The sequence below is a fragment of the Acomys russatus genome, chromosome 3, assembly GCF_903995435.1.
Source record: "Acomys russatus chromosome 3, mAcoRus1.1, whole genome shotgun sequence".
Lineage (NCBI taxonomy): Eukaryota > Metazoa > Chordata > Mammalia > Rodentia > Muridae > Acomys > Acomys russatus.
In genome coordinates this window covers 66,848,593-66,870,838 of record NC_067139.1, presented here as the reverse complement: position 1 = coordinate 66,870,838, position 22,246 = coordinate 66,848,593, and the positions used below count along the sequence as shown (strand labels likewise).

Genomic DNA, 22,246 nt, shown 5'->3' with positions numbered 1-22,246 from the left:
ATACTGAGAGAAATTGTCTATCGAAACTGCATTTCATAGGATCCTTGAAATCAACAGAGTAGTTCACTACGGCATGCAGCTATTTTCTGGTCATATCAAAGGGAATGGCTACTTTCCCCCTAAGGATAAAAGACTACACAATCAGATCATGTGTTAGATAGATCATCCATGTATATAATCAGATCATATGTGAGATTTGAGACAGAGAACAGTGAGAGAACAGGTCAGGTGAGCAATAACACCTTCCTCTAAGAAATGAGAAAGCAAATTTAGGAGGAAGAGAAAGTACAAAAAAAAAATGTACTTCACATAACAGGTGTTTTATTATTTTTATTTTAAATTATTTAATATGTAAGTTCTTCCATTGTCAAAAAACACACGTATTAAGAGGTGAGATTTACTAAATTAACTGGTGAGGTTTGAGCTACAACAGGGCTGCTTGAAATCAAATTTTATTGCTTGGCTTTGAGATTACAATTATTTTCCTAATGCCAAACCCTTGAGTTACTGTAATAAACCAAGTACACTTCACAGAGGAGCTTCAGCCCAGAAAGGTATTCACTAAACAGTGTCTCAAGAGGACAGGTACTTTTAAACAATGCTAACTCAGGGAAATGGTGACATATTGGATATGGAAAGCATTGTTCCATTTTTCAAGCTTAGGAGATTTGTGGGTAGATTCTAGATGATTGAATTATTATTATACACATTGGAGTTTTTTTTAATTTTATTAATTTATTCATATTACATCTCAATTGTTAGGCCTTCCCCTGTTTCCTCCCATTCTTCCCTCCCTCCCACTTCCCCTCTTCTACCCTCCCCTATGTCTGTGATTGAGGGAGACCTCCTCCCTCCATATATGCTCTTAGAATATCGAGTCTCTTCTTGGTAACTTGCTATCCTTCCTCTGAGTGCCGCCAGGCCTCCCCATCCAGGGGACGTGGTCAGAAAAGGAGCACAAGAGTTCGTGTGAAAGTCAGATCTCACTTTCCACTCACCGGTGGAGAATATCCTGATCATCAGTTAGGTCTTGGTAGGGGTTCGAAGTTTAATGCCTATATTCTCCTTGGCTGGTGCCTTAGTTTGAGAAGGACCCCAGGACCCAGATCTGCCTGTCATAAAGTTCTTCTTGTAGGTTTCCAGGCCCTGTGGGTCCTACTATTTCCTTATTCTTCCATGCTACTCTTGCCTAAAGTCTCAATAGGATGTCCTCTCCTCTGACCCACTTTCTTGGTAAGTAAAGTTTTTCATGGTACGTATCCCTTGGACTAGTGTTTTGATATAAGTGAGTATATACCATTTGTCTCTTTTTGCTTCTGGGTGAACTCACTCATTATGATAATTTCTAGATCAATCCATTTGTCCACAAATTTCGGGAATTCCTTGTTTTTAATAGCTGAGTAGTATTCCATAGTGTAAATGTACCACACTTTCTTAGTCCATTCTTCTACTGAGGGACACTTAGGCTGTTTTCATGTTTTGGCTATTATGTATAAAGCAGCTATGAACATGGTTGAGCATATGTCCCTGTTGTGTGGTAGGGCATTTTCTGGGAATATTCCAAGGAGTGGGATAGCTGGATCTTGAGGAAGTCCTATTCCCATTTTTCTGAGAAAGTACTGGATAGCTTTCCAAAGTGGTTGTACTAGTTTGCATTCCCACCAGCAATGAAGGAGTGTTCCTCTCTCTCCACATCCTCGCCAACATGTGGTGTCATTTGAGTTTTTGATCTTAGCCATTCTGATGGGTGTAAGATGGAATCTCAGTGTCGTTTTGTTTTGCACTTCTCTGATGACTAACAAGGACGAGCATTTCTTTAAGTGTTTCTTGGCCATTTGATATTCCTCTGTTGAGAATTCTCTGTTAAGTTCCAAGCCCCATTTTGCAATTGGGTTGTTTGGTTTTATGGTGTTTACTTTCTTGAGTTCTTTATATGTTTTGGATATTAGGCGTTTGTCAGATGAAGGGTTGGTGAAGATCTTCTCCCAGTCTGTAGGCTGTTGCTTTGTTCTACTGACAGTGTCTCCTGCCTTACAGAAGCTTCTCAGCCTCATGAGGTCCCATTTATTAATTGTTGACATTAAGGCCTGAGCTGTTGGTGTACTGTTCAGGAAGTTGTTTCCTGTGCCTATGTGTCCCAGGCTCTTCCCCACTTTTTCCTCTAACTGAATTAAGATCTCTGGTTTTAAGTTGAGGTCTTTAATCCACTTGGACTTGAGTTTTGTGCATGGTGACAAATGAGGGTCTAATTGCATTTTCCTACATGTAGACATCCAGTTAGACCAGCACCATTTGTTGAAGATGCTATCATTTTTCCATTGAATAGATTTGGCTTCTTTGTCAAAAATCAAGTGAGCAAATGTGTGTGAATTCATCTCTGGGTCTTCAATTCGATTATATTGATCCACCAGCCTATTGCTTTGCCAGTACCAGGCTGTTTTAATTACTGTTGCTCTGTAGTACAGCTTGAGATCAGGTATCGAGATTCCTCTGGAGGATCTTTTATTGTATAGGATTGTTTTTGCTATTCTGGGTTTTTATTTCTCCATATGAATTTGAGAATTGATCTTTCAATATCTTCAAAATATTTTGTAGGTATTTTGATAGGGATTGCCTTGAATCTGTAAATTGCTTTTGGTATGATGGCCATTTTTACTATGTTGATTCTCCCGATCCACGAACAAGGTAAATTCCTCCATCTTCTGATGTCATCTTCAATCTCTTTCTTCAGAGGTTTGAAGTTTTTTTCGAATAAGTCCTTCACTTGCTGGGTTAGAGTTACTCCTAGATATTTTATATTGTTTGTGGCTATCGTGAAGGGAGTAGTTTTCCTAATTTCTTCCTCTGCCTGTTTGTCATTTGTATACAGGAAAGCTACTGACTTTTTTGAGTTTATTTTGTATCCTGCCAATTTGCTGAAAGTGTTTATCAGCTGTAGGAGTTCTCTGGTGGAATGTTGGGGGTACTTATATACACTATCATATAATCTGCAAATTGGGATAATTTGATTTCTTCCTTTCCCATTTGGATCCCCTTAATCTTCTTTTGATGTCTTATTGCTCTGGCCAGAACTTCAAGAACTATATTGAAGAGATATGGGGACAGAGGGCAGCCTTGTCTGGTTCCCGATTTTAGAGGGATTTCCTTGAGTATCTCTCCATTTACTTTAATGTTGGCTGTTGGTTTGCTGTATATGGCCTTTATTATGTTTAGATAAGTGCCTTGTATTCCCGATCTCTCCAGAACTTTAAACATAAATGGGTGTTGGATTTTGTCAAATGCTTTTTCTGCATCTAAAGAGATGATCATGTGGTTTTTCTCTTTCAGTTTGTTTATATGATGGATTACATTGATGGATTTCCATATGTTAAACCATCCCTGCATGCCTGGAATGAATCCTACCTGGTCATGGTGGATGATGTCTTTGATATGCTGTTGTATTCGCTTTGCGAGTATTTTGTTGAGTATTTTTGCATCAATGTTCATAAGAGAAATTGGTCTGAAATTCTCTTTTTTTGTTGGGTCTTTGTGAGGTTTAGGTATCAATGTGACTATGGCCTCATAGAAGGAATTTGGTAATATTCCGTCATTTCTATCTTTCGGAATAGCTTGAATAGTATCGGTATTAGCTCCTCTTTGAAGGACTGGTAGAATTCTGCGCTGAAACCATCTGGCCCTGGGCTTTTTTTGGTTGGGAGACTATCAATGGTTGCTTCTATTTCTATAGGCAAAATAGGGCTATATAATTTGTTTATCTGGTCTTGGTTCAATTCTGGCAAATGGAATCAGTTGAGAAATTTGTCCATTTCCCTTAAATTTTGGAATTTTGTGGCGTAAATGCCTTTAAAGTAGGTTCTTACGATTCTTTGTATTTCTTCAGTGTCTGTTGTTATGTCTCCCTTTTCACTTCTGAGTTTGTTAATTTGGATAGTGTTTCTCTGTCTTTTAGTTAGATTGGCTAACGGTTTGTCTATCTTGTTAATTTTCTCAAAGAACCAGCTCTTGGTTTTGTTGATTCTTTGGATTGTTCTCTTTGTTTCTAATTTATTGATTTCAGCCCTGAGTTTGATTATTTCTAGGCATCTACTCCTCTTGGGTGTTTCTGCTTCTTTTTTTTTTCTAGAGCTTCCAGATGTGTTGTTAAGTTGTTTATGTGGGATGATTCCATTTTCTTTTTAAAGGCACTTAGTGCTATGAATTTTCCTCTTAGCACTGCTTTCAATGTGTCCCACAAATTTGGGTATGTTGTTCCATCATTTTCATTGAATTTCAGGAAGTCTTTTATTTCTTCCCTTATTTCTTCCATGACCCATGTATCAATAAGTAGAAAGTTGTTTAGTTTCCACATGTTAGAATGCTTTTTGTTATTTCTGTTGCTGTTGAAGTCCAGCCTTAGACCATGGTGATCTGATAAGATACAAGGTATTATTTCAATCTTCTTGTATCTGTTGAGGTTTGCTTCGTGACCAATTATGTGATCAATTTTAGAGAACGTTCCATGGGGTGCTGAGAAAAAGGTATACTCCTTAGCGTTTGGGTGGAAAGTTCTGTAAATATCTGTTAGATCCATTTGATTCATGACATTGGTTAATGAGGTTATTTCCCGGCTTAGTTTTTGAATCAAAGACCTATCCTTGAGTGAAAGTGGGGTGTTGAAGTCTCCCACTATTAATGTGTGGGTATTGATGAGTGGGGCAAGCTTTGTTAATAACTCTTTTACAAATGTGGGAGCCCTTGTATTCGGAGCATAGATGTTCAAAATCATGATGTCTTCTTGGTTGACTTTACCTTTGATGAGTACGAAGTGTCCATCCTCATCTCTTTTGATTAATTTTGGTTGAAAGTCTACTTTATTAGATATTAGAATGGCTATCCCAGCTTGTTTCTTGTGACCATTTGCTTGGAATATTTTTCCCCAACCTTTTACTGTGAGGCAATGTCTGTCCTTGTGGTTGAGATGTGTTTCTTGAATGCAGAAGAATGTTGGGTCATGTTTATGCATCCACTCCGTTAGTCTGTGTCTTTTTATTGGAGAAATAACAGGTCTTTTAAATTAAATTATATTATTCTATCAAGATGCTGAAATAAAAATTCTGGAAGCATTGTGTAGCTATTAAAAACACCTGGGAAGTTTTTAGTTTTTACCTGGAGTCACTACGATTGTTAGCTCAAACAAGGAAACATGTATGAGAACTATAAGAAAGGGGTGAAAATGGTGATAGCAGTAGTTCAGTTGATGGCTGCAAGAATTGTTTTCAGCCAATCAGAGAAGACAGCTCCCATTTAACGTAAACATGAGACCAAACTACTTTTTTATCGATTACCCTTTTCTATGACAACTTCATATATATGAAATATATATATAATTGTTATATATGTGTGCATATATATACACACACACACACACATACATACATACATACAGATAGATAGATAGATAGATAGATATGGCATTCTAGCTATTCTCACCCATTACTCTTTATATCTCTCTCCAACTTCTGTTATCCACCCTCCAACCTCTATACTAGTTCTTTTCCCACATATCTGTTTTTGTTGTTATTGTTGTTTTATGACCCACTGATTATTACCAGGACCGAGTCCACTGACAGCTAATAGATCACCAGGAAGGATAGGCCTGGTGATCTCCTCCCTGATTCCTGATTGGCTCTTGACAGAACCAGTCTCCTTCTTGCCCAAACGCACGGAGTAGCATCAGCTGCTGTGAGATCAGTGTGGATTGATTACGTGATACTCTGAAGCCAGTGCTTCACTGTTTTTATCCCCATCTCTTGTTCTTATTCTTTCTTTTCCTGCTTTCGGGTTGTTGTTTGAGACTTGGTGTGGGTGCAACACGTGTCCCATTAGGGCAGAGTACTCAACCATCACGAATTCCTTGCTCCTTCAGCAGCCACAAGTCACTGCACTCATTGCTATTTACTATCCTGCAAGACGTTCATGAGGCAGTGAAAATGTGCCGTTCGGACTACTTAAAACTCTTTCCTTTGTGGTCCTTGCACAGGCAGTCTTGATATATTGGCCATTTCTGTGTCACCATGCCAGACAAAACAAGTATTGAATTCTAGCCAGAGATAATGCATTTTGTACTTCCTCATCTTGGCTGGTCTCCATGGCTCTACTGATTGTCCTTGGATTTTTGTTTTTTCTAAAAGGAGCCACTGGGCTTTTTTTAAGTGCAATGTAGAGAGAAAATGATATGAAAGGATGCCTATTATTTCAGCTGAAACTTGAAATGTGGGAACAAGAGTAAAAGCAAGTCTGAGAGGGTGTTAAGAAGTCATGTGGTCATTTGAAATTACACAATCTTGTTCTCTGTGGACATGGGTGCAATGTGGTACCTAGACTCATCTTTGGCTAGACCTTGTAGATGCTGGGGCTGGGTTCACAGAGTACTCATCTCTTTTCTCAGTCTGTGTCCTCCAGGGGCCAGTGGCTAGTCCCTCTTATTATATAGGAAACAATCATAGTTATGGCTGTATCTTTTCACCTTCCCTACTTGGCTTCAAGTGCAGTCTCCATGCTTCTCCTCTGTATGACCTTTTATATTTGGAAATAAAACAAAATATATGTTAAGAAGTTACAGTTTTCTAAAGAGACAACTTCTTCAGCTCAGAGTGAAATGGAGAATTTGAAGCTAATTTTGCCCGCAGGAAAATGTCTCAGCTCTTGCACACCAACTTTGTTTTGTGGCTATTTCACAGTTAGTAATAATTCTCTCATTTTATTCATACAACCTTTTGTCTACCCTGGCTGTTTCCTGCCTGAGTATGCAGAATCAAAACTTGACTGTGAAATAACTAAACAATATTGTGTTTTTTTTTAATATAGTAGCTATAATGCAGGTTCCTAAAAGGCAAAGGAATACAGAGAACAGGTGGACCAATATTGTCAGAGCAAAACAGAGAAGAAAGTAAACAGATTACCAGCCTAGCTAAGGAAAGGGTTGTGATTTTTTTAATGGACAGTCATGTTTATGTTTAAACATTAATTATGCACTCCTAATTGTGCATTCATTATGTCATGCTTTAAGATGGGACTTACATTTTGCTGTATAAATGCCCTGCTTGGTCATTGTACTATGTTTTTCAAAAAGAAAACTATGACTCTTGTCACCTTCCAATTAAGGCACAGAAGCAAGCCCCACAGCATTACCAGACTGAATCAGGCAATAGAGGTCCATTTGATGATGTTTTCCCCTCTGATGCTTTAATATTGTCAACGATCCAACTCATTTCATCAGCAGTTCGTGTTAACAACATCCCATCTTCATGTCTGGATGAGTCTGAACTTATCGAGGTGATGCATGTGTGATTTTTAAATGAGAAACTTATGTGTTCTTTTTTCAAATCATAGCACCAATTAGCAGTGGCCCACATGACTCTGTGCCTCTTTCCAACAGAGCGATCTTGCTGGGCTGAGTATGTGGCCCATGTTGGGATCTCTACTTTGAGCAAAGCTGCTACAGCAGCATCAAGCCTTATTAGCTGCAGTGCACAGAAGCGAAGGCAACTTTACATTTTTCTTTACAATTCTCTTTATGCCCCATGAGGGATAATGCTCTGAGTTGGGTGGTAATTCATGGCCAATTGTTTTAAGACAGGAAACATTTCAAACTTCTCTCTTTCTTCCACACACAAATGGAATAATGTGTGTTAAGTAACCACAAACCTTTAAAAAGTAAAGCAAAAATAAATAAATAAATAAATAAACAAATAAATAAATAAATAAAACAAAGTTACTTTACTTTAAAGGCTGTCAATGCTGGGATGGCAGTTTCACGTTAAATAAGCATACAAACACTTAAAGGGTACTTAATACCTTCTGTGTAGGTTGGAAATAACATCTCCAGAAAGTGGCTGGTGTGATAACATATCCAGGGCATAACTCACAGTCATAGGCAATAAGGGTTGAAGTGCTTTGCCATGCACAATTCTAAATGAAAGCAAATATTGGCACCAGGACAGTGTTCAGAAAATGGAACTTTATCTTATTTATCACAAATATGCTTTAGCCTGAAGTATTATTGTCCGGCTGACTTTTTATCATTAGAAAAGCAAGCATCTGCCAACTTTATTTCTAGCAAAAAATAACTTTTTATTTGAAATCTATGAAGATAAAGGTTTTCCCAAATGAATCTGTAGGCATCTGAGATTCCAGGGATATCTGTATATACATAGTAGAAATCTTTGTTCTCAGTCTATCTGAAAAATTGCTAAATATACTTGAGAGTGTCATGTTTTTAAAAGGTGGTGAAGAGAACCTGTCTGATTACCTGAGTTCCAATTTGACTCAAAATGAAAAGCAGAAAATCACATAGTTGCTTTCAGTGTTGCTGCTCTCTTAAATAAGCCTGGTCCAACACTCTATCACATTCAGAAAACAAAGCATACTACTGGTGAAAATTCCACAGCCCTCCCTGCCAAGCAGTACCATCTTGTTGAATATTTGTATCAATTTCATCAATTTCTAACAAGCAGATGACAGTTTTTCAAATCTGATTTTCCTGTCAGCAGCCCAATTTCTCCCCCTCTGTAAGTAGGACAGATTCATCCCACAGGTGACGATAGTGACCATTCTGATTAGCTCAAGCATGACAGATTATGTAAGTCTCATGCAGACCAGTAAACACTACCATCCAATTGGAAGAGACTATACCAAGACAGTGATTTGAGCCTTTAGTTACATCTGTTGCTTGAACTGGCAATGGATGTGTTGCTGTTGTCTGAGCTGGTCAAGTGGCCCTGATTGATTGAATCAGGTGGAAACAGCAGGACTGAGGGTTTGGCTATACCTCCTTGCTGCTGTTCCTAAAGTGTCCCTAGCGTCAGCAAGGTATTCCCGCAGGATTGTTTGTGGTATATAATGCCTGGCAAAGACCAGACACTTTGGATATGTTTCCTTAATATAAAAGAGCAAACAGTGAGATCTAGTTATAAAGATGCCCCTCAGAAATTCCCAGGTGAAATGCTGATATTTCTAGCAAAGAAGTGACACTGGTCAGAGGAATAGCTAAGAGGTGAGTTCAAAAACAAGATTATCAGCAAAGGAGCAAAACAATAAAATGCAAGGAAACAATACAGTAATCCTAAATCTGTAACTGATGTGTTCTACTAGAAAATGTGTTTTGTAAGAAAAATGCTGGTTGCAATATGTTTCTGAATGCATTTGGAGACCATATGATTGCAAAAGACGTGTGCACCTGCTACCAGCTTTGCACTAGGATAACCCCTATCCACACTACTGACAGGGGCATTTCAGATGCTGGTGACTTTGTTCTTTGGGTACTAATGCATTTGTACCTCTGATTGCAAAGCTGTGTGCTTCTGGGTGTTATGTTTAGTTGTTTGTTTTGGACACACTATAAGTCTAGACTCTGCCCGTGGATATCAGAAACAGGCTGAGTCAAACACAAAAGGCTTGGTTGCCTGTTCTCACCTTGCTGTTAGTGCTTAATCTGCTTGATGAAGTCTCGAATTGTTCACAACCACATGCATACATTTGTCATTCTTCCCTTCTTCTCAGGTGCAAGGAAGGCTACCAAGGTGTCCGTTGTGATCAGTTTCTGCCGAAAACAGACTCCATCTTATCGGATCCAAGTAGGTTGAGCCTTTTTCTTCTCTGTTATGGGATGTATAGATGGTCCTGACTGAGTGAAGGTGTTTTTTTTTTTTTTTTTTAACTCACCTGAAGGTTGTATTTCAGTTCTGTGTCTCTGAAAGTCACCAAGTACAGAAAATAGTGAAGGTGTCATTGTCCACAGCACAGCCAGGGCTAACTCTCCTGAGTAACACCACCCTGCACCTCTGCTAGGAACCAGCTTCAGGCAACTTCCTGCTTTAGTGCCCAGGCTGCCTCCTAAGATCACTCTGTTGCGGCAAGAAGGATATAGAGAAATAGCTTATTATTACTCTGAAGAATCTTACGAAACAGAACTTTCATATTGCTTCTGAGACTTTGTCTGGTAATTTGTGATAATGGTGAAGTTATTAACCTTACTGGAAGAGGAAAATATGCATATGAAATTACTTAAGATGTTTTCAAATAAACCTTAAAAACCCAGCTCCAGTCTGATCACATTATTCTCATATCATGGATTATAATATGAAGGAAATTATTGTTTTTTTCTTCATGAAAGAAGACAGTTTTTACAACTCCAATTCTATTGGTTATTAGTTTCAGTTGGCATATGAATTTAAAAATAACCTCCCATGTGAAAATAGCCTGTCCTGGTTAAAACTACAAGTATTATGTTGGCCATGAAAGCTATTTCGCTCTGTCAGTTGCTGCTACAATTGAGTCACTACTAAAGAAAAGAGACTTTGATGGACTAAAAAAATTTAGTTTAATGAGGATAGTGACATAAACTGTAAAAGCAATGTTATTGTTTTATATAGATCTAACATGCCTCATGAGAATCCTAGGAGTTTTGTATTGATTACAGAATAAATTGTTCTTTCCAGTCCTCCTGTGTTTTATAACAGCCAGAACACATCTGTCTGTCTTCAACACCATATTATAAAGTGTATATCAATTTGTTCCATGGATGTCTGGTCAAATTATCTTGGCTAAATCCAAATGTATATAAAAATGGAAGTTTTTTTTCATTGAAATCTGTTTTATTTTGGCAAGTCATTCACCTTGTTGTAACATTAGCAAACTTAGCTCCCCTTGCGGAGTGTGGAGGTTGCTAAAAGGCCAGTAACCAACACAGCCCAGAAGATCTCTGTTCTCTGAGGTGTGACGTACCGTTCTCCAGAAATTATCACAAGAGTGTTGCTGGTTTTTTTCATTGTTTGTGCTAGGTGATGACTCCTTGAGCTAGTATCAGAAAGTCTATTAAGTTGTTCTTGGACACATACATTTGGGATATTAGGAATCCACATGAAAAATGAGTTTGGTGATTTGTTTTCTCCCTCTCTCCTTTCCACTGCCTCAAAGCTGGTCCCTGGGGTGTCCACTTTGCATTTCATTTTTCATTTTCTTTCCTTCTTTCTGCTTTCCCATTTTTCTCACCTCTAATTCTCCTTTTCTTCTTTTTAATACCTTTTTTCAAATTAAGTTTATATGTATTGTGTGTGTGTGTCTCTGTGTGGTTTACTGTGTGCATACACACGTTTGCACACACATATGTGTTCATGTGCACATATGTATGTCATGGTGCACACATAGAGGTCAGAGAAAAACTGGAAGTCAGTTTGCCCATGTAAATCCTAGGGAGTGAATGTAGGCTGTCAGGTTTTGTGGAAATACCTTTACCCACTGAGCCATATCACTCTCTTACCAGCCCCTTCTTTCAAAAAAATAAAACTTTATATGTGACTATAAAATCTTTATCAAGTGCAGATTTCTAGACAAGGCCTTGTAGATAATACAAAGTAAGTAAAATAACTTCTCATTAAAGCACCTAATCAAATTTTGTGATCCAGTTGAATTCAGAAATTTAATTCAAGGAGGATAATGACAGACATTTTCAAATTGTGAAGGCAAACTTTAATCGATCAGTACAGATGTTATGTGTGTGACCCACACCCCTGACTATGAGTTTCTCAGAGAAAAAACTTCCCTATGATCATAACTAGGATTACCATGCATGGGATTATTTAATGCACCAGTAGTGAGGAAGGAAATATTAGAAATAATGTGCAACAGGCTTATCATTAGAACATCTCTCATACCTTGTCTTCCACTAGAATGTCAAATGACTTAAATATTTCTATCAAATGAAACCATGAAACAGGAGATTATTTTCTGTAGAATTTCAAAATGAGCATTCTTTGATCTAGAGTTAGAAAATAGATATACTGCTCTGTTCAAGGGGTTTCTTTTAGGATCCGGGGTTGTAGAATTATGTGAACTTGTTTTCCTGTTACCCAAACTTTTGTTTAAAGATATATATGTATATATGTATGTATGTCTGTAAGATTCAAAATGCTAAAATCCCTTGAAATCAAGATCAAGGATTTTCACACTTTAAGAATCCATTGATTCTTAGTAAGAATCTGAGTAAGTTGGTGCATGCCTGTAATACCAGCCCTCGGGGAGGCAGAGGTAGGCAGAGCTCTGTAAGCTCGTGGCCAGCCTGGTCTGCAAAGTGAGTCCAGGACAGCCAAGGCTACACAGAGAAATCCTGTATTTTAAAAAAAGAACCCATAGATAAGTCCCTGAGTTACATATTATGTCACATATATATCCATGTGTACATTTATTTATGAGATAATTAATTCATTCCACCAGCCTTTGCTAAACAACTACTGAGAGTCATCTAATCAGCAAGATTATGCTAATACAATGGGGTTTTAGCTCTTAAGGACCCTACCAACTAATGAAGGGAAATAACATGTTTATGCATAAACACTGCTATGTAGTGGGTATAACATTTACATACCTCTTTAAACAGGATTGACACACTTATTCAGCTTCTACGTCTCATAATTCTCATCTGAGAGAAGGGAATAATAGTAGTTTTTGGTATAACAGGGACATGGCTAAAGCCAGTACCGGGTGGGTTTTGGTCCACTCCCTCTTCCTCGTTGTCATCCTTATGAATATGTGGCTCGATGCTCTGCATGCCAGAAACTGTGCTGAAGGGCTTTGACTAGATTATTTCATTAAATCTTAACAATCACAGACTAGTAGGGAGTGCAATGGAAATTGCTCACATTTTATGGATGTGGAAATTAGACTGCAGAGATGCAAAATACACTACCTCAAGGTCACACAGCCACTTTACACTGGAGCCTCACTTCTCTTCCAAATGACTCTAGGGCCTAAGCTCCCAACTGTTGGTCTCTTCTCTCCCTCTCCTGGAACCTTTCCTCTGCTAGTTATTTCCAACAGGACATTTATCACTCTAAATTTCATTGACTGAAACTCAATGACCTGCGGCAAACATCATTCTAAGGAACAATATTTGCACAATTTTCATATCTTAATGCAGCAACTTGAGCTTCCATCGAGATTTAAATCCCTAATGACATTTCCTTGTCAAAATTCTTACTGAAGGATTGTTTAATTTGCAGCTCATGATCTCTTCAGAGTGGCTTCATTCTCAGGGAATAAGCGTTCCTCCCATAACCCCCATGTTTTTCTTCGCTGTCCTTTCTCAACTCCATCTTTTCCTTCTTTTCTACTTTCTTTCTATTTGACCTGTACATTCATCTATTGATCAAAATCCCACAGCGGGCTTTAAGTTCTCTACTCAGAATTGGTCAGAACGTGGCACCCTTGACTATATATTTTGAAAAATGACATTACTTTGGATGTACTTGAGGACATGAGACAGACATGTCACCAGGGGAGCTACAGCAGTTTCTATAAGTACCTGAAACCTGAAAGGTGCTAAAAAGAACATATGAGACAATTCCATATTGTCCCAAATAACCTTGCAAATTATATGGAAGCCTGAACAAACAGTATAAAACCTAATATTTTCAGCTGTCTTTCTTAAGGGCTCAGTATATTATAGGACTGTCCCACTAGGGGTTTGTGGGAATGTAGGAAGTTGGTAAGAGGAATGGACTTTGGCCACATATATCACATATGTATGCCCCCCCCCCGCTACTATCAATTCTGTTCATAGATAATAACCATCAACTTCCTGAACTTTCTAATGGAACATTTGTTGTTCTCTACCAATGGCAAGCAGCCTACAGGTTTTCTGCCTCCATTTCTTTTTCGGCCACCCTTACCCACCCTGTCAGGTATCGTTCTCAAGCTCGACAAAGAGTGAGATGCAGGTAGAGAGCTGTGAGCTAGCTATGGTTTGACAAGATATGAATATGCCAATCTGAATTCTCACTAGAATCATGTAGAATGAGACTGGGAACAGCGACCTGGAATATATTCACAGCAGAGTAGAGAAAAGGGGGTAGAGAAGATGTGCTCTTTAAGTTAGGGACCTCTTCACTTTCAAATCATTCTAATCCTCTTTATATCTTTCTCTTCCCACTGTCATTTAGTTTAATAGGCAGTGTCTGCATGGTTAGGACAATAGTCAACAGATCTTCAAGCCGGAGATCTGACCAGCACCTGACCCACCTTCAACTTCTGGAGTTACGCAATCTCCATGATAACATGGAAAGTGATATCCATCTCTGGCACATGTTATTGCCAGAAATTTTGGGGAGCTCCCCCCAATTTAGGCTCTCATATGCTACCAAGGAAGTTGAGGTCCCTTCTTAGGGTACATAGTCTCATTAGGACAATAATTTTAAAAGGACTTAGAGGAAATCTTGAACAATTTTATTAGTTTAAAAGAACAATTATAGAATAGACAAGCCAAAAATCTCAGCAGCTGCTAGAAGGGGAAGATGGAGACAGGGAAGGAAGAAAACGATGTCATTTATAAGCAACTATATGGTAGAAGGAAGAGGAGGAAATAGCTTCAGAGAAGGAAACCCTGTGTCCAAGACAGTAGACAGCATGCCTATGCTATGGGGGGGGGTATATAAGAGAAAGAAATTGGAACAAAGAGAGGGAGTAAGTTAAGACTGAAAAGGGAGAGTTAAGACTCCCCAAAATAGGTAAACTTTAGCATAGCAATGGCTCCACAAAGGATTTTAATATAGGTGGGTTTTCTGGGAAGGAAAATTACCTTATTAAAGTAGTAATTATTCTTTCTATATTTTTGATGTGGCTTAGGTGAATCAGACTTTCTGAGTCTTTTGGCCAGGTGATTGATAGTCCAGCTAGATTAACTTTTAGGTTATGGGTAGCTTGGTCTGTGAGATCTCTACCCAGTCCAGAGGAAGAACTTAGATTCTATTGTTTTGGCTAGAGGAAGGAGCTTTACCTCAATGGGCCTCAACAAGGCCTTACTCAAGACTATTGTAGCATTCCTCCTGAAAGTAGGCAACCCCGACACCTTTTACGAAGTGGGCTAAAATTAGGAAATTGGTACAACCCCTTTTACCTTGAAAATCTAGATGTCCAACTTTAAAGCTCTTCACAACAATGGATTAGCATCTTGACTTTAGTTATAGTCCCACCCCCATGTGTGGTTTCAAGAGTGCTTATTTAGTAGGCGATAAGAAACTTGAGCTCCCTTCTGGCAGTCTTTGGTGAACAACTGAGGACAGTCCTGACTCTTCTTCTTTCTGGGTCCCTTCTCTGTACAGTCTGTCCAATGTATATCTCCTAAGCTAATCAATATGTGCTAATACTCATTTACTCTTTGGTCTCTTTGGAAAATTGACCCCAGGCTTTGTATGAGACCACCTATAAGATACGCGGAACCTAATCTCAATTCGGTTCTTGGGAAAAACTGCTGTAAAAGGTGATGAGAAGTCAAGTTTTCCATCATTATTACCAGGCTGGCCTTGTGTGCCTAATCCTCCTAGGAATAATCACTGTAAAAAACCAAACTCAAACCTACCATGCATGTGCATTGCTAGTCCAAGAGACTTCAGGGCAAAAAACGGCAAGCTAACAGGGTCCTACGTTTTAATGATCCTCAGAAACAACGGGTCAGGAAAGCATTGTGAATTTTTGGTTGTTTGTTTGTTTTGTTTTGTTTTGTTTCAGAAAGCCAATAGGATGGTCACTTTCCAGTATGCAAGGCATGAGGCTCAAGGTATTATGTGCTTTTCTGGTGGCAGAACAGCACAATAAGAGAAGAAAATTTGAAAAGAGACTAGAAGATCCAATGCTGGAACAGGGCACCTGGGCACAAGTTTGATAATCAAACTCAGTATGCCTTTGAACATATTAGAAGTTATCTCCAGAAGAGCCATGCTCTGTATACCTGGCCTTAACAGCTGACCACTAGTGCACAGAAATACGTATAGTATGTGTCGGATATTTAGTAAGAGAGAATATCAAAAAGTGATTAAATTTGGAACTAGGTGGTGCTCATTCTAGTCTTATGATTACATGCAATTTTTTATGGCTTTGAAACATTGCAATGACTGAGCATTGGTTTCTGAATATATAAAATTATCTCCTGCTTGTGGAAACTAACTGACATCCCTTGATGCTGAGCATACTGTCCCTGCACATGACTCAGCACTGGTATCCAGTCTGTAGTCAAAATAGTACACGTCTTTATTCACTCATTCATTACCCAAGTAATGAAGCATAAATAATGCATGCTATTAAGAAATCCTACTGTTCTCCTGTACCTGTGTGACTATAAACAGATACCAGCAACCCATGGCTTGCAATCAAGAGAAATGTTTCTCACTCTCTTGAGCACTGGGACATCTGAAGGTCAAGACACTAGCAGATTCAATGTCAGATGTCTTATCTGCTAAATAGTGTCTTCTAGCCTGAAGCCTCAAAGAGTGCAAATTCCTTAATGAAGGCTCTGCTCTCATGAGCTAACCACTTCCTGAAGTCACTGACTCTTAATGCTGTTGCTTTAGAGGTTATGTTTCACAATAGGAATTTTGTGCGGACATTTAACATCAACTCAAACTAGTACATATTAATTGACCTCAAAAATATCCAATTTCATAGAGTATACTGCTGAAAATTACACAAAAAATAATGTAAATGTAAAGAAACCATGAAAACTCACACAAGATGGAGGGAGGCATCTCAGGAAAGGCTGGTAAGGAGAACCAGGAAGGGCTTTCCACACAGAATAGATATGCCCAGCACAATAACTTTATGGACACCACTCACACTAGAGGGCACACAATACGTTCATGGTAAAAACACACACACACACACACACACACACACACACACACAATGTAGGAAATGCAGATTCTTAAAAACATGAAGCATAAATCACTATCTGACCCTATCTCATTAATACAGATGATTGAAAGAAACTGGGTGCTTTTAGGTTGAAATCTTCTAGAACAATAGAGTCTTCTGTATTGTTTTATTGTGCAGTCAATATCCAGTGATGCTCTAGGCCCCATTTCACCGATGCTCTATGAATTTAAAGAGAATTCATAGGAATGTTGTTGTCTCTAAGTAGAGCACCTATAGCTGGAGTGGGAGAGAGCAGGACTCACTTTGCCTATAGCTCCCTGCTCTGCCAATCATCTAAGTCAGGCAATTAGGCTCCATTTTCCCAATACTTTGCACCTTCTCTCTAGCTTGAGGAATTTTATGAGTTCCTAGTATTCAGATAGGTACTTTAATGTGAATTGCCCGAATCCTCAAGGCACAGTTTAATCTTTTTCCTCACTAAAACAAAGTTAAAATTATCATTTGCCCTCTCTCATTCCTCCCTCATATCCTTCACATGGCCCTTCCCTTTATTTCCTTACTCTATCTAAAATACATGACCATCTTTCTTTGATTATTAATGTTACATTGTGGGGTGTGTGTGTGTGTGTGTGTGTGTGTGTGTGTGTGTGTGAATAAATTATAAACATGACCTGCTAAGTTTTTCTTAGTTCACAGACTGTAAGTACTTGTTTTTAGAGGTGACTACTTGGTAGTAGATAACCAGTTAGTGGCTCATCTCTAGAGAAGCCTAATTCTCTCTTTCTGACTAGTCATTAGTTGCCTCCTTGGGTAAGTTGGGTAAACTCCTTGAGATTTCCCTTTCCATGTTGCCCTGTCCGCCTTGCCATTGTTGACATTTTGTTTAGGCAGTCACAGTACTGAGGTATCCTGGATGAAGCATCTGTGTCATCTCTAGCAGACAGAGTCTCACAGCAGACTTTCTGGTGTCCTTCTTGCTACAATCTTTATAGCCCCTCTTTCTCCATGTTCCTCAAACCTTAGGCACAGGAGTTGTGTTGTAAATGCAGTTCTTAGGTGCATAACTGTATATCAAGTTATTATCTGTATTTTATCACTTGTGTTTTTGTGATAGTTTTTTGTCTATTGCAAAGGGAAGCTTTTTAAAAATAGATTCAATCAATTTGTATGTTTTTATTTTATTTTATTTTTAATTTTTTTAGTTTTTATTTTTTTATGTATACATTTATATTATTACACATATATACAATAAACTACCTACAGCAAGAAGAACCATGAAACACTCAGGAATTATATAAATGTTACACTCATAGTGTTTTGACTTTGATGGGGGTGAAAGGTAGAATTATCTGTGGGTATCATTCCTATACATATCAGAAAGTTGTCCTACACAAGAATATTTAAATAAAACTGATTAAAAATAAAATCACATGTATACTAAATAGGTGCAGATTTTTTTTTTGTCTCCCTCCCTAAATAATACATAGCAAATACTGGCATAGAATTTATGTTGTATTGGGAACTACAAATAATACAGAATGATTTAAAGTGCACTGATAGGGTGCATATGAATACTTGAATACTGTATATTGGGCTGATGAGCATCCACACAGTGGCTATCTGAGGGGAGTTCTATAGCCAACCTTCCCTGGAAGAGCCCTGTACTTGGCTTAGTAGTTAGATATGAGAATGGGAGCCCCCTTCCTAGATTTGTACATAAATGTAAATTATCCTACTCCACATTATTTTTTGTTCTTTTTATTTAAAAAAAGTCATGATAAGGAATTTTTTCTAGCTATTCTAAAAGTGTCTCTGTCTCAATACTTCCAGATACTCGGTGGTGGCAGGAAGTGGAAGGCTAAATTGTGTAAAACAGCAAGGACTTCTAAAGATTCAAAGTAAAGAAATGACTGTAGTACTGGAAAGGCAGATCAGTGTTTAAGAGCACTTGTTGCTCTTGTAGAAGACTTAGGTCTGGTTGCCAGTACCTACATAGCAGGGCACAGCTTTCTATGACTCCAATTCTAGGGAACGTGATGTCTTCTTCTGTCTTCTATGATCACCAGACATGTATGTGGTGTCCCAGCACTTATACTAATAAAAAATAAATTTTAAAATGAAGAAATACCTGCAAAGCAAAATTGTTCCACACCCAATGCGGCCTGCAACATCTGACATTAGGTTGCTCCCTCCACTCATGGCTTTTGTGTTTCTTTCTATTCAGCTGCTTGTGTAGATTTCAAATGTACCTTAGTTATACTTTATGTCAAATGCTGATGTAACCAGAGTGGTTTCACCTATGCTAATTAGCCTTTCTCAAATGTGCATATGCATTTATGTTCTACTGCCAGCAGCTACTGCATTTTGGAATGGCTGGTTTTTTTGGATGCTCTTTCATAGGACTTTTCAGAGACTAAGTGTACTGAGTTGTGAACGCGCCATCCTCTTTTCCACCAGAGCCAACATTATAGATGGTGGGAATGCAACCTTACTCTTGTGTCACTGACATGAAATGAAACAATTTGTGCTGTTACCACCTTTATTTCTGATTTGATATCATCATCGTAGGTTCAGGTTTTATTTAGTTTTTAAAAATTAAACGCACAAGTTGTAAATAGGCTCTCACAAGGAGGATTTTAAAAGCAAGCTCATAGAAGTATAAAAGTCAGCCATAGTGTTGGCAAGAACTAGAAATGCAAACATTGGTTTTCTTTTCAATCCAGGGACGTGTTTCAGATTCCAACAGAGACACTTTGGTAAATGGAGACTTATATATGCTAAGTATTGTGCGAAATTTCTGTTTATAGTTCTTCATTTATTACCAACCCTTAATTATTGCAGTTTTATGGTGAAGGAAATTAAAATTTGGAAACGTTAATTAACCCACCCAAATTATGTGTTTCTAGGAATTTTAAAATCTGTTCATTCTATACTGTAGTCTTTCAAGAGCTTTCTTATACAGAAGTCAATAAAATTTTGTTTCAAAAAGCAACTTAAAATGTTGCTCTTAAGGCAGGCACTGGTGACACATTCCTTTAATCCTAGCACTCAAGATGCAGAGGCAGGTGGATCTCTGTGAGATCCAGGCCAGCCTGGTCTACAGAGAGAGAGTCTAGGACAGCCAAGACTATACAGAGAAACACTGTCTCAAAAGACAAAACAACAGCAATAACAACAACAAAAAAAATTCTCTCTTATTCTTTCATGAAGACTCAAGAATAATATATTCAGTTTTATATAGGCTTAAACTTATGTTTTTAAGATTTATTTATTGTGTAGACAATATTCTGTGTGCAGGCAAAAAGAGGGCATTAGATGACATTTTAGATGATTGTGAACCACCACATGGTTGCTGGGAATTGAACTCAGGACCTTTGGAAGAGCAGCCAGTGCTCTTAACCTCAGAGTCATCTATCCAGCCCATGACTCAGCCATTAAAGGATAGGCTGACAACCAAAAATATAAGATTTAAACTTATTTTAACATGAATAAATGCATAAAAATACAGAAACATATGGGTTTGAATGTGATATATGCTGTATAAATAGGGTTGAACATTGGTCTGCCTCCATTACTGTATGGTATGAACACCGGTAAAGTATTTTTCTGGGTTTACAAATTTTTGTAGCCTATTGTTGTCATCTGGGGTTACTCTACTGAATATGGTACATCAAACTGTCTCCATCCCATATACCAATAACTCAGCGCCAACTGAACAGCATCTCCTATCTCTTCATCCCTTTGTTCGTGGTCTCTAAATGACTCGATTCAATCCTTTAATTTTGTGAGCTCAGCTTCCTAATTTTTCACATATGAGCAAGACAGTGTGATACTTGTGTTTTTTGTGCCTCATCAGTTTCTTTAAGCCATTGTCTCTAGTTCCATGGTTGTACTAAATTACCAGCGACATTGAACAAGATTCTTGTTTTCCAAAGAAGTTGGAGAGAATTCTTTTGCTTTGAGGGAAGAGCTGTTCTTCCTAGAATGGGGTGGGTATCTCATAGTGATTTTGCATTTCCCTAACATTTAGTGCTATTAGACATTTTGTCCACATATCTGTTGGCTATTTGCACACTTTCTTCAGAGAAATGTCTCTTATTTCTACTTGGAATGTGATGCTTTTTACTCTGGAATTTTCTAGTTTCCTATACGTCCCAAATATTAACCACCTATATAGTATACAGATACAATATACGAATACTTTCTCCCATTTAATATATTGTCTCTTCATTCTGTTTACTGGATAGGTTGTGTGTGTGTTGTGTGCAGGTTGAGGATACATGGATACCCTAGTATTGGTATCTAGAGGTCATCCTTAAGTGTCATGCCACAGACACAAATTCTCTCGCTGACATGGAAATCTCTGATTAAGCTCACCTAGCCAGCCGGTGAGTTCCAAGGGATCTTGCTATATCTGTCTCCACAGTGCTGGGACTAGAAGTGCACATCATAGTCCTTGGAATTTTTTTATATGTGTGCTGGGGATCCTAACTCAGATTGTTTTACACAGTGAGCATGTTAACAGCTAAGTCACCATTCAACCAAATCGGAAAGGTTTTAACCCTTAATTTGCTAGGCGTCTCTCTTATTTCCATTTTATTCGGAATCTTGGAAACTTCTGTGGGAAGATTAATGTGCTATTGATTGAAGGCAAATGCATGATTTTTCACTGTCACTTAAGCCAAAGGAGATTGCCAGATTTGCCATTTTTCTGATTTTTTTTTCCAAAAAAGTTTTGTAATTATAGCTACAGGAAATTAGCAAATATGGTCATAACCCATCACAGTGGTCCAGGGATGCAGTCCAGATCCACTGGGATTGTTCTGTAGGTAAATTTTAATGTTGCCCCTCAGTTAAACTGGAACAATGAGAAACGCAAAGCCCCACTGAACATTATGTCACACAAATATCTCCATATACAAGTAATAATTACGAAGAATTTTCCTAGCTTATGTAAGAACCAAAGCCAATTTAAGTAAGTTCTGTATATTCAGAAAATTTAACACACCTTTGCAAGATTAAATCAATCACTAATACCGTCCCATTTTTATTATTTTTAGGAGAGGAGGAGGAGAGAAAGGGAGTAAAAGTATGTCAGCCTCACAACTTAGCCCATCCTGGATCCAACCTGCCTATGCTCCGATCTCATCCTCCCGAGTGCTTGTATTAGATGTGTAATTACGCCACACATGATACCACTTATTTTTTAACTATGTAAATAAAGTTCATCTAGTAAAATTTAGATGGAGAAAACTCTGAAAATTTATAATAGAATATAAGATCTTCATAGAGACCTGCAATATGGTTTCTTTTTGCTTTTTCTTTTCTTTTTTTTTTTTTGAATTTTTAAAATAATTTATTCATATTACATCTCAATGGTTATCCCATCCCTTGTCCTCCCATTCCTCCATCCCTCCCATTTTGCCCTTACTCCCCTCCCCTGTGACTGTGACTGAGGGGGACTTCCTCCCCCTGTATATGCTCATAGCACCAGCCAAGGACAATACAGGCTGTAAACTTCAAATGCCTACCCAGATCTAGCCAATGGACAGGACATTCTCCATGG

General features: G+C 38.2%; 1 protein-coding gene across 7 annotated transcripts in view; it reads left to right on the top strand.

Moving 5' to 3' along the window:
* Nrg3 (neuregulin 3) overlaps positions 1-22,246 on the top strand; it is a 1,024,516-nt gene that overhangs the window by 773,284 nt on the left and 228,986 nt on the right. For all 7 annotated transcript variants that reach the window (XM_051142204.1, XM_051142187.1, XM_051142174.1 and 4 more), the window contains exon 3: positions 9,541-9,614. In XM_051142204.1, the coding sequence (XP_050998161.1) occupies positions 9,541-9,614 (74 nt within the window). The remainder of the gene's footprint in view (positions 1-9,540; positions 9,615-22,246) is intronic.